The sequence below is a fragment of the Trachurus japonicus genome, chromosome 21, assembly GCF_045865225.1.
Source record: "Trachurus japonicus isolate A0001 chromosome 21, Traja_1.0".
In the NCBI taxonomy this organism is placed as follows: domain Eukaryota; kingdom Metazoa; phylum Chordata; class Actinopteri; order Carangiformes; family Carangidae; genus Trachurus; species Trachurus japonicus.
In genome coordinates this window covers 36405374-36424043 of record NC_140927.1, presented here as the reverse complement: position 1 = coordinate 36424043, position 18670 = coordinate 36405374, and the positions used below count along the sequence as shown (strand labels likewise).

Genomic DNA, 18670 nt, shown 5'->3' with positions numbered 1-18670 from the left:
TAGGCTTGTGACGCCTAGGAGTTGGAGGAGGAGATGTAATGTTTTATGTTTATGTGACTATGGCCTTGTGTAAACGCTCTGTGTCCTCTCCTCTCTCCTCTGTAGATAAACCCGGACCTCCGGCTGCCTTCGACATCTCTGAGATCACCAACGAGTCGTGCCTGATGGCGTGGAACCCTCCCCGTGACGACGGCGGCTCGGCCATCACCAACTACATCGTGGAGAGCCGTCTGCTGGACAAGGAGGAGTGGGTGAAGCTGTCGGCCACCGTCAAACACACCACCTTCAAGGCCTGCAAGCTCACCGCCCTGAAGGAGTACGTCTTCAGGATCAGCGCTGAGAACCAGTACGGCATCGGAGAGCCTGCACAGCACGTGCCCATCGTCGCCAAGTACTCCTTCGGTATGTTCCTTTTCATTTCATTTCATTTCTTTATTTATTTATTGAATTGGGACAGTGCTCACTGCAAAAACTCAAAATCTTTCCAAGAATATTTGTCTTATTCCTTGTTAAAATGTCTCATTTCTAGTCAAAATTAATCTCTTTCCACTTAAAATAAGACTAATCACCTAAAAATGTACTTGTTTTTAGATCATTTTTACTTATATTTTCACTTGAAATAAGTAAAAAAATCTGCCAGCAAAAGGAAGTTTTTTGTGCTTGTAACAAGAAATAAAAACTTGCTCCACCGTCAGATTTTTCCACTTATTTCAAGTGAAAGCAGGCTTGAAATAAGTAAACAACAATCTACTTTTTTATGTGATGAGCCTTATTTTAGGTATAATGAGATTAGTTTTGACTAGAAATGACATTTTGACTAGAAATAAGACAAATATTCTTGGTAAGATTTTGAGTTTTTGCAGTGCACATTCATCAACACTGACGCATTAAAGGATAATTTCCGTTTTTTTTACAACCTGGACCTTATTTCTAGCATAAAATACGATCATTTTACTCACCCACAACTTTGGTGTCATTTGGACTCGTTTTGACGAAATTAGCCCCAGTGCGTTTAAAACTTTGAAAATGAGGCAAACATCCATAAAAATCTGATAACTGTCTAAGAATGTTAAACTTTTTTAAAACATTACAATAATGAAAATGAAGGGGTTTCCTGTCCAGAATCTTAATTGTCTTTTTGAAGAGAGACTTGATCGGTTTCAATATACTTTCTGTTGTGTAAAACAATAATTTATGTGTGAGAATATCATGCACTGCAAAAACTCAAAATCTTTCCAAGAATATTTGTCTTATTTCTTGTCAAAATGTCTCATTTCTAGTCAAAACTAATCTCTTTCCACTTAAAATAAGACTCATCACCTAAAAATGAACTTGTTTTTAGATCATTTTCACTTGTTTCAAACTAATTTTCACTTGAAATAAGTAGAAAAATCTGCCAGTGAAAGCAAGTTTTTTGTGCTTGTAATAAGAAAGAAAAACTTGCTCCACTATCAGATTTTTCTACTTATTTCAAATGAAAATCTGCTTGAAATAAGTAAAAGTGTCTAAAACAAGCTGCTTTTTAATGTGATGAGTCTTATTTTGACTAGAAATGACATTTTGACTAGAAATAAGACAAATATTCTTGGTAAGATGTTGAGTTTTTGCAGTGTGGCATGCATATAGACTTTAGCCGTCTTGTTGTTTCACTGCAAACTAACTAAATTATCTGTCTAACATTTCCTACCAAAAACAAAGCCGATGACTGATGATGGCTGTATTTATTTATTTATTTATTTATTTCTTTCTCATCTGCTCCAGATCCTCCCGGTGCTCCGACCAGAGTGACTCCGTCTGACATCGCCAAGGACGCCGTGACCTTGACCTGGTTTGAGCCGGACGAGGACGGCGGCAGCCCCATCACCGGGTACTGGGTGGAGAAGTTCGACCCCGAGAGCGACAAGTGGATCAGATGCAACAAGCTGCCCATCAAGGACACCACCTTCAGGTACTTCATCACTAACATTTCATTTGATTTGATTTGATTTGATTCAAATCCCCGTTAGCTGCTGGTTAACACCTGCTAGCAGCTACTCTTCCTGGGCTCCATTAAAAGCCACATAAAATAATCAAACACACATGAAATAAACTCAACTAAACTTCAAAATAATATGAAAAGTGGCATAGTACAACAACAATTATAAAGATGATAGTAATAATAATAAAACCGTAGCACTTTCTCCCTTTGTCTTCTTTTTCTTAAAGTATTCTTTTATGAATTGTGTATTTTATTATTTGTCTTGTTTTTATTTCCTTTGTTAAATGCTGCTGTCATGAACGAATTTCCCCTCGGGGATGAAATAAAGTATAATCTTATCTCTCAATCTAGTAATAGTAACAATTTCAAACAAATCAATAAAACAATAACATACCAACAACAACAAAAACAAGTTTAACAAAATCAGTTGTGACAAGACAGAAACTCTAAAATAACCTTAGACAGACTGGAAATCAAGCAAATAAAAATCTATGCTATCTGCCTGTCAAGGCATTGTCTTTTAAGATCTTTTTTAAAAACAGTAACCGTATCGATACTTCTAGTATTATCAGGTAGTTTGTTCCAACCAGATATGGCTCTTTATATATAAGACTGTTTTTTGCATTGAGCTTGATCAAACAAAAGGTACAGTACAACAAATAAGCCTTTTGCAACCTGTCGTGTGTGATGGTTATGAACATCTTGAATATGATGGATTCTAGAACACGAATGAGGAATTACGTGCTGTATATATATATTATATCTGACCGTGTGTGTGTGTGTGTGTGTGTGTGTGCAGAGTGAAGGGACTCCCCACCAAGAAGAAGTACCGCTTCCGGGTTCTGGCTGAGAATCTGGCCGGACCTGGAAAACCAAGTGTAGAGACCGATCCGGTCCTCATCAAAGACCCCATTGGTTCGTCATCACGACTTCATCATCTCCTCATAGGGTTACACTGCAAAAACTCTACATCTTTCCAAGAATATTTGTCTTATTTCTTGTCAAAATGTCTCATTTCTAGTCAAAACTAAACTCTTTCCACTTCAAATAAGACTCATCACCTAAAAATGAACTTGTTTTTAGATCATTTTCACTTGTTTCAAACTAATTTTCACTTGAAATAAGTAGAAAAATCTGCCAGTGAAAGTAAGTTTTTTGTGCTTGTAATAAGAAAGAAAAACTTGCTCCACTGTCAGATTTTTCTACTTATTTCAAGTGAAAATCTGCTTGAAAGAAGTAAAAAGTGTCTAAAAACAAGCTGCTTTTTATGTGATGAGTCTGATTTTAAGTAGAATGAGATTTGTTTTGACTAGAAATAAGACAAATATTCTTGGTGAGGTATTGAGTTTTTGCGGTGTATCTGTTAGCACTGATGTTACACTGCAAAAATTCAATATCTTATCAAGAATATTTGTCTTATTTCTAGTCAAAATGTCATTTCTAGTCAAAAAAAAATCTAATTACACTTAAAATAAGACTCATCACATTTTAAAAGCAGCTTGTTTTTAGACACTTTTTACTTTTTTTCAAGCAAATTTTCCACTTGAGAAAACTTGAGAAAAATCTGACAGTGGAGCAAGTTTTTCTTTCTTATTACAAGCACAAAAAACTTGCTTTCACTGGCAGATTTTTCTACTTATTTCAAGTGAAAATGAGTTTGAAACAAGTGAAAATGATCTAAAAACAAGTTAATTTTTGGGTGATGAGTCGTATTTTAAGTGGAAAGAGATTAGTTTTGACTAGAAATGAGACATTTTGACAAGAAATAAGACAAATATTCTTGGAGAGATGTAGAGTTTTTGCAGTGTATAGCTGTTAGCACTGATGCTATATTAGAAAGTTTGAAAGTCAAATAATAACCAGATGATTCCACGACCTTCCACAGATCCTCCGTGGGCTCCCGGTAAACCCGTCATCAGGGACATCGGCAAGACGACGGCCCTGCTGGCGTGGACCCGGCCGGAGCACGACGGCGGCGCCAAGATCGAAGGCTACATCATCGAGTTCCAGAAGACCGGGAGCGAGGACTGGATCCGGATCGCCGAGGACGTTCCCCTGACGGAGCACCAGCTGCAGGGTCTGATGGAGAAGCAGGAGTACTCCTTCAGGGTCAAGGCCGTCAACAAGGCCGGGGAGAGCGAGCCCAGCGAGCCCAGCGACCCCGTCGTCTGCAAGGAGAGACTCTGTAAGTTCACCTGGGGGCAGCGGGGCTTTTTAGGGCTGACCCAAAAAAAAATCAAAACTTCGAAGCTTCGTTGGTTGCCAAGTCCGTGATCGATTGTTTTTTTTTTCTTTCCTTTTTTCCTTTTTGACACCAGTTCTCATTGGTAATTGTTACATCAAAATGAGTCGGAAACCTGCCTGTTTTTGGAGATATGCCCCGGTCAGATGTTACGGTCGCATTTATGTCAGCGAGGCTTCGATTGTCAAAATATGATATTCGGGACAGCCTTAGGGCTTTTACTATGACGACCATGCAAAAGCCGAGTTATGATAAAAACTTCCAGATCGTGAGCTGTCATGAGTTTTTGATCGTCATCTATTTCAGTTCTACTCGTCGTAGAGTCCCCAAATTTACACATAAGGTGTGTTAAAGTGTCTAGTTTCATAATTTAAAAAAAAAGCAAAAAACGTAAAATTACGTTTTTGGCACTCAAAAACTTGAGTACAACAGGTTGACTCCTCTGTCATGGCCTGAGGGGGTCTGTATCATTATGGTCTGTATCGCCTTCACTGGCACTAAGCAGCTTTGAGGAGCATGGTAGGAACCCGGCTCTCACTTAACTTTCACTTTCACTTTAGCGAGTCACGAGGAGGAGGGAGCAGCAATACGGCACCTTTCTGTCGGATTGTGTATATGTGTTCATATAAGAACTAGATGACTCACCCGCAGCTGTTTCCCAATGACAAAGCGTAGCCAGTACGGCGGCCATCTTGGTAAGGTCAACTCTCTCCCTCAGAGCATTAAGCCTATGGTGCATGTTCTGCTATAATGACCACAACTTGCTCAGTTTTTGTCCGATTTCAAAACGGTTTGATTTTTATGAACGTTTATGCAGTTATGATGCAGCATATTTAGAATCACGGATAATTTTAATAATGTATTTTTTTTTGTAAAAGTAACATTATAGTGACATTATGCAAATAGTTAAAGTGATAGCTACATACTGATTTATTTTTCACAGAGTTATGAATCGTTTTTTTAGTGCAGATGACTGGATCACCATCTACTGCACTGTAACTGCAGCCAGAGTCAGAGACAGCTGCCCGTCCTCATATGGCCGACTGTGAGCTACGCCTGCCTGTTGTCCGATCTACCCCCTTGTGTGTGTTTACTGAGAAATGATCCGCTGGAAACAGAAACTTAGTTTGGACGTCTTCTGTTAATCGCTGGTGCTCATGGGAAATGGAGTCTTCCTTCAGGCAAAACACTACTGGGCCACTGGCGCCGCCAAACTCAACCAAAACTGAAAGTTCTTAAAGCAGAAGTAAGCGATCCGGTGGTTTTGGCTAATGCTGCGTTCCAGGCAGGCTTTTGAAACCGTAAATTACAGCTTCAAGTCACGACTTACGACTTTGTAGCGTTCCAGGCAACCCACTCGTGTTTCTCCGACCTGTTTTACCGGTGAAAGTCACTATAACGGCCACTCGTAACTTCTGACCCGTGAACTCGTACCAGATCGAACTGGTACCACTTCACAGGTCGGAAAAATACGATTTACGAGTTTCCTTGAACGCACCATAACAGTCCTCGTCCCTACGTCGCCACATTCACGGTGTCCCTTGGCTGCACACACAGCCCTGCATGCCGTTCTCTCTCCTCATTGGATAAAAACTGTAGGATACGATAAATGTTTTCTCCTGGGCTCAGAGCAGAGCAGAGTGACTGACAGACCCGTGTTTCAGACCAAACACTCTATAGAAGTGATTGCTGTCGGAAGATACAACTATTTAAGACTTAGATTAACACAAATATATCACTTACTTCTGCTTTAAGTACTGCTTTAACAACTGGATGGCAGACTGGTCCATGGGAAGGGAGGGCAGACCGGTTTAACAGCAGGGGAAGGGGGGGGGGGGGGTTGGTGCAGAGAGAGAGGGTTTAGTGATTAGACAACCAACCAATACTCTTGTGTTTTCCCTCCCCCAGACCCCCCCTCCCCCCCCCAGTGGCTGGAGGTGACCAACATCACCAAGATCAACGCGGAGCTGAAGTGGCAGGCGCCCAGCAGCGACGGCGGCTCGCCCATCACCAACTACGTGGTGGAGAAGAGGGACGTGAGGCGGAAGGCCTGGCAGACGGTGGACACCACGGTGAAGGAGCTCCGCTACACCGTCACGCCGCTCAACGAGGGCTCGCTCTACGTGTTCCGCGTCGCCGCAGAGAACGCCGTCGGCACCAGTGACTTCTGTGAACTGGAGGACGCCGTGCTCGCCAAGGACACCTTCAGTAAGTTCTCAACCGTTCAAGACTTTGAGTTGATTTGTTTACACTGCAAAAACTCAAAGTCTTTCCAAGAATATTTGTCTTATTTCTTGTCAAAATGTCTCATTTCTAGTCAAAACTAATCTCTTTCTACTTAAAATCAGACTCATCACCTAAAAATTAACTTGTTTTTAGATCATTTTCACTTGTTTCAAACTAATTTTCACTTGAAATAAGTAGAAAAATCTGATAGTGAAAGTAAGTTTTTTGTGTTTGTAATAAGAAAGAAAAACTTGCTCCACTGTCAGATTTTTCTACTTATTTCAAGTGAAAATCAGCTTGAAAAAAGTAAAAAGTGTCTAAAAACAAGCTGCTTTTTAAATGTGATGAGTCACAGAATTAGATTTATTTTGACTAGAAATAAGACAAATATTCTTCGTAAGATTTTGAATTTTTGCAGTGTATTACTTAGGATTAGGAAACACATTAATTAATGTAGCCTATTAGTAAGCAGTTAATTAATGTTTACTACTCAAAGTTAGTTAATAAATTATTAAGTAATAATAAAAGTTGAATGTAATTCGTTATCATTACAGTATGTATGCATTACTCAGCATTAATTAACACATTAGTTTATATATTAATGCTTAATAATGTGCTAACTAACGGTTTAGTTTAGTTTAGTTTAGTTTAGTTTAGTGTGTTTATTTCGGACAAATATAAAGGTATAAATACAAAACAAAACAAAACAAATCAGAACAAAAACACAACAAGCAAAACAATTCACTTTGACTGAAAAGGTGTAAGAGGCTGAAGCATCATCTTATTTTGCCTTTACCCTTCTTAAATTAACATTTTCCGTTCAATCATTTTAAAATGCATTTTAAAACGGTAATTAAGGGACCCTTATTGTAAAGTGTTACTGAACTACAACTACCAGGATTTCTAAAAAAAAGAAAAAAAAAGTCCTCATCTTCTTTAGATTTGCTTCAGTACTTTATTTTAGGACTCTTAAGTGGTGAAGAAATGTTAGATAGATGTACATATTAATGTGTGTGATGTTTTGTGCAGCGACTCCCGGACCTCCTTATGCCCTGACCGTATTGGAAGTCAGTAAGAGACACGTGGAGCTGAAGTGGGAAGCTCCCAAGAGCAACGGTGGAAGACCGATAACCAAGTAAGATGAAAACCTGCTTCTGCTGCTTGTCATGCAAAAATAGGAGTGAAAAAATCCTGAACAACCTGTTGCTCCACCAGGTATGTGATTGAGAAGAAGGAGAAGATAGGAACTCGCTGGCTGAAGTGCTGCAAGACACCAGACAAACAGACTCAGTTCAAGGTGACGGATGTGGACGAAGGATCGGAGGTCCAGTTCCAGGTCAGAGCCGAGAACGAGGCCGGAGTCGGAGATCCCAGTGAACCCACCATGGTCCTCACCATCGAGGATGCAACCAGTAAGACCCCACATATTACTGAATGTCCATATATCAGTCAGAAACCTGGCAGTTTATTGGTTCAAGAATATAAAGTCCTGGTGTTTCTTTTATCTCACTTTACTTTATTTTCACACGACCACGTAAGTGGTATGGAGTACAAACAATAAAACAGTACAAATACTCAGACATAGCAAGAGGCAGTGGAGCTGTACATACTTTGTACATCCATCTCTGACCAGGACAGAGCAACAACTATCACTTAACCAGAGGAAGAACACATTTCAGAAAAGCACCTAGCTTATAAATAACTTTAGTTTTATCAGACTGTAATAACAAAATGAGTTTAAACATAGATGGGCGACGAACATGGTATTTAGGGAGGTATTTTTCTCTTAGATATACAATACATGTGTTCTTGCATTCAAACAGAACATGGAACTCATCACCAATCTGGCTCTTTACATAGATCACATAACCTCCAACTTCTATCCAGTCCTTTAGACCTTCCAATAACTTCTGGTATTCTGGTGTTGTTTACTCTGAAGTGGCAGATGGCCTGTCTGTACTTTTGGTTTGAACACAATAAATACTTTTCTAGTTTAAACTCAGTGTAGATGTCACATGATGTCATACTGCCAAGTTCACTTCTCCATTCTGCAGGAACTGATCTTTCAGTCTCTGTTGGACAGTTACAGCTTCAGCCAGTCAGAATTAACACATCTCTGAGAGAGCCAAACATACGACAACCCACACTCATCCAGTATCTGCTCAACCTGCAGGATCCATGGTGACGTAAATACACCTGAGTTATACAGACTAAATAGACAGTTATACATTATTTTACTCAGTTTACTTTCTTTACCTTCTATTAGTTTTCCCCAATAACCAATGATTCTTTTTTTAACTGAAACACAAAGTGGGTACCTCCCCAGCTCTCCATAGACCATATTGTTACAAGTTGTTGTTTTGACTTTTAAAACAAATTTGAGAAATTTAAGGTGCAGTTTTTCTAATAAGTCGATTGTTCCATACCCCCAAACTTCGCACGCATACAACATGACTGGTGAAACCAATTTGTCAAAGAGACAGGGTGTCCGCGGGGTCTTGAAAAGTATTAAAAGGTGATAAATCAATTTTGGGAAAATTAAGACCTTTAAAAAGTATTAAAAAGTCTTTTCACGACTTTATAAAGTCTTACATTTTCAAGGTATTTTTTTCTGAATTAGCTGTCCAAGAGTTTGAGTCCTAAAAAACATTGTGAAAGTGTGTGAATTTATTTATTTTATTAAAAAACAAAGATGAACCGGTACATAAAAAAGAAAAGAAGATTGTTGTTTTTGTTTTTTGAGAGTGGAGCAATGTTTTTTTGTTTTTTATTATTATAAACTTTGCCTTTTATTTATTTCTGTTGTATCATAGTGGTCTATAGTCTTTATCACAAACTAGAACTGTTAAGTTAAAAGTGTCACTAGTGTAAATGGTTACAGCTTGAAGTGGCGGTGAGGTGTTGAAAAATATTGAGAAGGTCTTGAAAAAGTCTTAAAAAGGTTTTAGAATTAACTTCAAGATTCCTGTATAAACCCTGAAGAGATCTAGTCAAGTAAAAAGTTGAGTTGTTCCTTTAACAGCATCATTGTGTGCAGGGTTCCTACAGGTTCCTTCAGGTTAAATTCAAGTCTTTTTAAGACCTTTTTAAGACCATTTATATAAAAATGTAATACCTATTTCACCGCCCTACCGGCAAAGAAAAGTGAAATCCTCGAATTTCAGAGCATTTACTGTAAATTAACTGTATCATCCCACTATTTTTCTGCTCTTTGTGCTCTGCTAGGGATGTAACAATATCAAAATCTCACAATATTACAATACCTCAATAACAAGCCCATGATATTTATTGCAGTATCATAAGGCATCATGATATCAAAATCTCACTGTATGATAATACCATATAAGCTCCACAGTACAAGACTTATTCCACTATCCATAAGTCAACAAGAAGAACATTGATCAAAAATAATCGTGGTTGACAAATGAAACTTTTGACGAAAAATGCAATATGGAGAAGTTAAATACAGCACAACTTTTAAGACCCAGACATCAAAATTCAAGACTTTTTCAAGTCTTTTTAAGGTATTATTTCCAAATTCATAAATTCAATGCTTTTAAGACTTTTTAAGACCCCGCGGGAACCCTGTGTGTGGCAGATGAATCCAGGAACAGAATAAATGTCTTGACCACATAGTGATGAGACTGCATCTCTCTCCAGGTGCTCCGTCCCCTCCTCTGGAGCTGGCCGTCCCCGACGCCAGCAGAGAGCACATCAACGTGACCTGGAAGCCCCCGGCCAAGGACGGCGGCTGCCCCGTCAGCGGCTACCACGTGGAGGTGGCCGAGGCGCGGCCCGAGCTCAAGTGGCTGCGGGTCAACAACCGACCCGTCAAGGAGCTCCAGTTCAGGATCGACGACGGGATCAAACCGGAGAAGAAGTACGTCATCAGAGTCCGCGCCATCAACGCCGTCGGTGTCAGCGACCCCTCCGAGATCTCCGACAAGGTCTTCACCAAGGACCCCGACTGTGAGCGTCAACACTTCTCTGTTTATTTTATTTATTTTTAATTTTATTTAACCTTTATTTAACCAGGCGCTCGCCTAAAAATTAAGAGCAAAATTCTTATTTTCAAGTGCAGCCTGAAGGGGGAGGGGGAAAGGGGAGTGCTAAAAGTGAAAACAAGGTTATAGGCTATAAATTACACAGAAAAATTCAATATAATACAATAATTTGTAGCAGATTTTGTTTGCAGACAGAGAGAGAGGTGAAGACAGAAAGTTTACACTGCAAAAATTCTAAATCTTACCAAGAATATTTGTCTTATTTCTAGTCAAAACAAATCTAATTCTACTTAAAATAAGACTCATCACATAAAAAGTAGCTTGTTTTTAGACACTTTTTACTTCTTTTATTTAAAATAAGTAGAAAAATCTGATAGTGGAGCAAGTTTTTCTTTCTTATTACAAGCACAAAAAACTTGCTTTCACTGGCAGATTTTTCTACTTATTTCAATTGAAAATGAGTTTGAAACAAGTGAAAATGATCTAAAAACAAGTTCATTTTTAGGTGATGAGTCTTATTTTAAGTGGAAAGAGATTAGTTTTGACTAGAAATAAGACATTTTGACAAGAAATAAGACAAATATTCTTGGAAAGATTTTGAGTTTTTGCAGTGCAGTGGTGAGTGGTGAATGGAGCCCCGGTGGCAAAACGGATGGGGGAGTGGGTCCAGTTTACTGAAAGTGGAGCGAGATGCAATTCTGTAAATGTTGTCACCGTAATCGAAAATGGGCAGGATGTTTATAAGATAAGTACACTGCAAAAACTCTACATCTTTCCAAGAATATTTGTCTTATTTCTTGTCAAAATGTCTCATTTCTAGTCAAAACTAATCTCTTTCCACTTAAAATAAGACTCATCACCTAAAAATGAACTTGTTTTTAGATCATTTTCACTTGAAATAAGTAGAAAAATCTGCCAGTGAAAGCAAGTTTTTTATGCTTGTAAGAAAGAAAAACTTGCTCCACTATCAGATTTTTCTACTTATTTAAAGTGGAAAATCTGCTTGAAAAAAGTAAAAAGTGTCTAAAAACAAGCTGCTTTTTAATGTGATGAGTCTTATTTTAAGTATAATTAGATTTATTTTGACTAGAAATGACATTTTGACTAGAAATAAGACAAATATTCTTGGTAAGATGTAGAGTTTTTGCAGTGTATAATTAAAACACTCAGAATGAATGAATCCTAAACGATCACCCTCTCTGTCCTCTGGTCTCTAGGTGCTCCGACCATGGAGCTGGAGACACAGGACGTGGTGGTGGTGGAGGGCCAGAAGCTGCACCTGAACATCCCCTACCGGGCCATCCCCACCCCCAAGATGGTGTGGCAGAAGGACACGGTGGAGTGTAAGGCCGACGACCGGCTCTCCATGACCGTGGAGATGAACAGCGCTCACCTGGACCTGCTCCGGTGCAGCCGGGCCGACGCCGGCGCCTACGCCATCACCCTGGACAACGGTCTGGGAACCGCCACGGGAACCGTCAACGTCAAAGTCATCGGTAAGACGTCAACTCACACTGCAAAAACTCAAACTCTTACAGAGAATATTTGTCTTATTTCTAGTCAAAACAAATCTCATTAAAACTAAAATATGTATATTTATACATATACTGTACATACATAGTTATACATTAAAAAGTAGCTTGTTTTTAGACACTTTTTACTTCTTTCAAGCAGATTTTCATTTGAAATAAGTAGAAAAATCTGATAGTGGAGCAAGTTTTTCTTTCTTATTACAAACACAAAAAACTTGCTTTCAGTGGCAGATTTTTCTACTTATTTCAAGTGAAAATTAGTTTGAAACAACTGAAAACTGTGTAAAAACAAGTTCATTTTTAGGTGATGAGTCTTATTTTAAGTGGAAAGAGTTTAGTTTTGACTAGAAATGAGACATTTTGACAAGAAATAAGACAAATATTCTTGGAAAGATTTTGAGTTTTTGCAGTGTGTGTAGTCCAGTGATGATGAACCAGTGAAACTCTCCCACAAGCTCTTTTCACACTGCAAAAACTCAAAATCTTTCCAAGAATATTTGTCTTATTTCTTGTCAAAATGTCTCATTTCTAGTCAAAACTAATCTCTTTCCACTTAAAATAAGACTCATCACCTAAAAATGAACTTGTTTTTCGATCATTTTCACTTGTTTCAAACTAATTTTCACTTGAAATAAGTAGAAAAATCTGCCAGTGAAAGCAAGTTTTTTGTGTTTGTAATAAGAAAGAAAAACTTGCTCCACTTCAATTTTTCTACTTATTTCAAGTGAAAATCTGCTTGAAAGAAGTAAAAAGTGTCTAAAAACAAGCTGCTTTTAATGTGATGAGTCTTATTTTTAGTAGAATGAGATTTGTTTTGACTAGAAATAAGACAAATATTCTTGGTAAGATGTAGAGTTTTTGCAGTTGCATTTGGTTGTTGATCAGTTCTTGGATTTCTAAAAATCTCCTTTAGTCATAGAAGAACTGTGTCTACTAGAAGTAGCCTTCCGTCCTCTAACGTGTTGTTGTGAACTGGTGTTGCAGCGCTGCCCGGTCAGTGTAAAGACATCACCTCCAGCGACATCACCAAGAACTCCTGCAAGATCAGCTGGGAAGCCCCGGAGGACGACGGCGGCACCCCCATCCTCAGCTACACTCTGGAGCGCCGCGAGGCCTCCAAGAAGACCTACATGCCCGTCCTGTCTGGAGAGGACGTGCTGACCCACACCGTCAAGGAACTCTTCCTCAACTGCGAGTACTACTTCAGAGTGAAGGCCGTCAACAAGGTCGGAGCCGGAGAATACCTGGAGCTACGCAACCCCGTCCTCACCGAGGAGATCAAACGTAAGTTCTGTTTTCAACCTGAGAGCATCGGAGGAGCCGGTATCACTGTCAGCATGTTACCATGGGGACACAGCTTGGTACCAGGAGCTGTAATGATAGCTGCTACTTCACCTGCTGGAGAGCTCATTTACCATCTGGTAGCTCTTAACGGTCTCAGTCCTTCTTATCTGTCAGATTTGCTTTTAACCTATGAGGCAAGACAAGGCAATTTCATTTGTAAAGCCAGTTTTTACACAGTTTGTCTCAAAGGGCTTCACATCCCATCATAACAACATCCTCTGTCCTTAGACCCTCACATCCACTGAGGAAAAACTCCATGGAAACCCCTTTTATGAGCCATCCAGACCTCTCAGGTCTTCAGATAGAGGCCTTTTATTTTTTTATTTTATTTAGCCTTTATTTAACCAGGTAAAAGACCTGTTAAGATCGAGATCTCATTTTCAAGGGCGACCTGGCCAAGAGGGCAGCAGCACACATCGTCAACATTATAAAATACAAAATACATTACAATATTACATTATATTAAAATAGGGCCATGTTACAATAGAGGTTAAAACAAAAAGTGCAGGGAGCAGGAGGTCAAGGTGACAAGGTTGGTCAGCAAAGGCACCGCTCAAATGATTTTTGTTGTCGGACCTTTAAGAAGTGACGAAACACATTAAAAGATACAAGTTCAGACAATTTCAGTTCGGCCTGGAGGTTGTTCCATGTTAATGGAGTGGCATAACTAAACGCTTTTTTCCCTAATTCAGTCCGCACTCTAGAAATGCTCAAACAATAGATATCACTGGACCTTAAGGCATATCTGACTATAGGAATTTATTAATACCTCTAGTCAGAACCAAACCTCACGGTGAAGCAGCCTTTTGTTTTTACGGCCCACGACTGTGGAGCAGCTTCCTGCAGACCTGAGAGCAGCTGCCAATGTGGACATTTTTAAGAGCAAAGTTAAAACACACCTTTTTAGCTCGGCCTTTGATTAGATTTTACTTATAGGATTTGACTATTTTATTAGTTTTCCTATCCTTTTATTGCATTTATCGATTTTTACTGTTTGTTTAATTTTGTATTATTATTTTATTTTATTTTGTATTCATTTTTACTTTTAATCTTTTTAGTCTTAGCATATTTATGGTATAATTTTAGTTATTTTGTATCATTTCATTTAATTATTTGGTTTTATCCAGTCCCTGGTGTTTCCTCACAGCAAATTGTAGAGTAAGATAGCGCTTCAGTTGCCTTCTTTTAAGCTTTATAACTGAGTGTGTGCGGGTGTGTGTGATGATTGATTGATTGATCTCGATCCCACAGAGAAACCAGACCCTCCGATCCAAGTGGAGGCTCGCGACCCGACGTCCAAGTCCATCACGGTGACGTGGAAGGCTCCGGACTACGACGGCGGCTGTCCCATCCAGGGCTACATCGTGGAGAAGATCGAGAAGGACGGAGACCGCTACGAGAGGGTCACGCCCAGCCTGGTCCCCGGCTTCTCCCACGTGGTGACGGGTCTGAAGGAGGGAACCGAGTACCAGTTCAGGGTCCGCGCTGAGAACGCAGCCGGAGTCAGTGAGCCGTCACGCAGCACCCCGCCGACCATCGCTGCAGACCCCGTTGGTATGGAAACTATACTAGAAATCCCTCTCACATTGTTTATTTGTGTATAACTCAGAAGTGCAATTTTGAATTGAAATGGAAGTAGTAGTAGTCATGAGATTCTTTCAGACACCTGAAATGACAGCTAAATGTAGCGCTACACACTCAAATAGATGCTGGAGAAACTGTGGCCACACGTTGGTAATCAGACCCACATACTCTAGAGCAGAGCGTTCTGGAAGGAAGTCTTTGAAACACTTAGTAAAATATTTGGTGGAAATATTACAATGGACCCAACGGTAACTAACCCTACTAGGTCTGTTACCAAGAGGGATGGAAGGAAGAGCCAAGAAATACCTCTTACAGATACTACTACACTGCAAAAACTCTACATCTTACCAAGAACATTTGTCTTATTTCTAGTCAAAACAATCTCATGATACTTAAAATAAGACTCATCACATTAAAAAGTAGCTTGTTTTTACATTTTTTACTTCTTTCAAGCAGATTTTCACTTGAAATAAGTAGAAAAATCTGATAGTGGAGCAAGTTTTTCTTTCTTATTACAAGCACTGCTTTCACTGGCAGATTTTTCTACTTATTTCAAGTGAAAATTAGTTTGAAACAAGTGAAAATGATCTAAAAACAAGTTCATTTTTAGGTGATGAGTCTTATTTAAAGTGGAAAGAGATTAGTTTTGACTAGAAATGAGACATTTTGACAAGAAATAAGACAAATATTCTTGGAGAGATTTTGAGTTTTTGCAGTGTAGCAACAGCAATTAAATGTATTACAGTAAGGTGGTTGAAGCCTGACCCTCCAACACACTGAAAAAATAAAGGAAATATATCAAATGGAACAAAAACATATATTCACTAAAAGGTGGAGCCCTGCTATGGGTATACTGATATAATGTTATTTATTTTATTCCATCTTGTTGTATTTTATTTTATATTTTTCTTTGTCACTGTAGTCTCCATAACTGTTACCTTGTGTATGAAACAGCAGATATGATGATTATGTTTCTGTACATGAAACTTAAATAAAAATGTACTTTAAAAAAAAAAAAAAAGAAGTGCAATTTCCAAACTCTTCTTTCTGTATCTGCAGACAAACCTAAGGTCACGCTCCACGCCCGGGTCCAGTCCGGCCTGTGCATCAAGAAGGGAGAGGAGATCCGCATCGACGCCATCATCTCCGGCTCTCCGTACCCCAAGGTCACCTGGCTGAAGAACGACGAGGACGTCACCAAGGAGCCCACCAAGAAGACCGTGGTGCCTCTGGTGAAGAAGAAGAAGTCCAAGGCCAAGGTTCGTGTCCTCACAGAGACACTTTTTTTTTTTCATTTTTCCACAAAAACAAAACATTCACTGACATAGGACCATATGAATTGGAATACAGGTAAATAAAATGCAGTAAAAATACTAGGGCTGGGACGATACGCTTTTCTCCAGATTCGATTTTTCTATGATTTTTTGGATGGCGATTTGATTTAAATTGTGATTCTACGATATTGCCGATTCTCTCTATGATTTTTAGTCTTTAGCATTTTTAACATTTATCTGCACACAAACACTGTAGGAGCCTAGAAATGAACATACTCCATTATAAAGTGAACTTAAACCCTTTTCAAAACCTGGACTCTCTGTATGTAAAAAGGCGAACAAATGCACATTGCACAATATTTTAAAAAATTCAAAAAAATAAAATTTAAAAAAAATCGATTTTTGGAAGAAAAAAAAAATCTATTTAAAAATCGTCAAAAAAGATATTGCAATATTTATGTGAATCGATTTTTTCTCCCACCCCTAGTGTTCTGTAGTGGGGATCATTTGGATATGGTAGAGAAGGAGCTACAGAAATTCAAAGAATGTTTTGACTTAAATAGATTATCACTCCATCTTGGTAAAACTAAGTGTATCATATTTGGAAAAAAGCCCAGGAATTCAAGCAGAAACTTAACAATAAATGATGATGCAGAAATTGAATTTGTACCTGAAACCAAATTTCTTGGAGCTATCGTTGATGATAAATTAAACTGGAAATCACACATAAATTATGTCAAATCCAAAATGTCAAAATCCATTGCAATTCTCTATAAAGCCCAAGCTTTCCTCTCTCAACAATCACTAGTCACATTATATTATTCATTAAAGGATCTTGTCAGTTTCTTCCTTGACTCTCAATCTCTTTCCACAAATGTCACTGAGGATGTTTTTCTTCCTTCAGGTGCCAGAACCGGAGGAGGAGTTTGTGACTCCGCTGCGGGAGCGTCTGGGTCTGGATCAGACCCAGAAGGGAAAGTCTGCTCTGATGATCCGCGACTCGGTCAGAGCCGACCACGGAGACTTCACCATCATGGTGGAGAACACTCACGGTGTCGCCACGGCTACCTGCAACGTCAACGTCCTCGGTAAGACACGTGACCTCGAGCTCCTCTGGTGGTGGGAATTATGTATTTACTACATATTAATGAGTATTCATGCATTGCACTGCAAAAGCGCAAAAACTTTCCAAGAATATTTGTCTTATTTCTAGTCAAAATAAATCTAATTCTACTTAAAATAAGACTCATCACATTAAAAGCAGCTTGTTTTTAGACACTTTTTACTTCTTTCAAGCAGATTTTCACTTGAAATAAGTAGAAAAATCTGACAGTGGAGCAAGTTTTTCTTTCTTATCACAAGCACAAAAAACTTACTTTCACTGGCAGATTTTTCTACTTATTTCAAGTGAAAATTAGTTTGAAACAAGTGAAAATGATCTAAAAACAAGTTCATTTTTAGGTGATGAGTCTTATTTTAAGTGGAAAGAGATTAGTTTTGACTAGAAATTAGACATTTTGACAAGAAATAAGACAAATATTCTTGCAAAGATTTTGAGTTTTTGCAGTGTGTAAATGAAAAACTCAGTATTTATTAATGCTTAACTAATGCTTAATAGTGTGTTTTTTTTTTACATGATTTGTATCAATGTACATTTTAAAACATTAACTGAGCACTGCAAAAACTCTACATCTTTCCAAGAATATTTGTCTTATTTCTTGTCAAAATGTCTCATTTCTAGTCAAAACTAACCTCTTTTCACTTAAAATAAGACTCATCACCTAAAAATGAACTTGTTTTTAGATCATTTTCACTTGTTTCAAGTTTTTTTGAGCTTGTAATAAGAAAGAAAAACTTGCTCCACTGTCAGATTTTTCTACTTATTTCAAGTGAAAATCTGCTTGAAAAAAGTAAAAAGTGTCTAAAAACAAGCTGCTTTTTAATGTGATGAGTCTTATTTTAAGTAGAATGAGATTTATTTTGACTAGAAATAAGACAAATATTCTTGTTAAGATATTGAATTTTTGCAGTGAGTTGAAATGCAGAAAACCAGAAGTGTGTAATAATGTTTGTTTTATCGACCCGACCGACCGACAGACAAACCCGGCGCTCCGATCAACTTCACCTTCGACGAGATCCGGAACACCTCGGTGGTCTGCAACTGGGAGCCTCCGGAGGACGACGGCGGCAGCGAGATCCTCAACTACATGCTGGAGAAGAAGGACAACAAGAACGAGGAGATCGGCTGGATCACCATCACCTCCACGCTGAAGGGCCCCGGCTGCCCCGTCACCAAGCTCATCGAGGGCAAGGAGTACATCTTCAGGGTCACCGCCGAGAACAAGTTCGGCTGCGGCCCGCCCTGCATCTCCGAGCCGCTGGTCGCCAAGAACCAGTTCAGTAAGTAACCGCGTTAAACAACAAGGCATTGATCTCCAGGCAGGGCTCCAGACTAACTTTTTTGACTAGGAGCACAGTGGCCCCTA

General features: G+C 38.9%; 1 protein-coding gene across 1 annotated transcript in view; it reads left to right on the top strand.

Annotated features, from left to right (window-relative positions):
• Nucleotides 1-18670, top strand: part of ttn.1 (titin, tandem duplicate 1) — a 151539-nt gene that overhangs the window by 43613 nt on the left and 89256 nt on the right. Inside the window, exons 45-58 of the mRNA XM_085764669.1 lie at nt 106-402; nt 1762-1948; nt 2778-2893; nt 3864-4163; nt 6129-6428; nt 7476-7581; nt 7662-7858; nt 10107-10415; nt 11668-11946; nt 12967-13266; nt 14578-14880; nt 15970-16169; nt 17089-17272; nt 18282-18584. Coding sequence (XP_085620795.1) covers nt 106-402; nt 1762-1948; nt 2778-2893; nt 3864-4163; nt 6129-6428; nt 7476-7581; nt 7662-7858; nt 10107-10415; nt 11668-11946; nt 12967-13266; nt 14578-14880; nt 15970-16169; nt 17089-17272; nt 18282-18584 — 3381 coding nt within the window. The remainder of the gene's footprint in view (nt 1-105; nt 403-1761; nt 1949-2777; nt 2894-3863; nt 4164-6128; nt 6429-7475; nt 7582-7661; nt 7859-10106; nt 10416-11667; nt 11947-12966; nt 13267-14577; nt 14881-15969; nt 16170-17088; nt 17273-18281; nt 18585-18670) is intronic.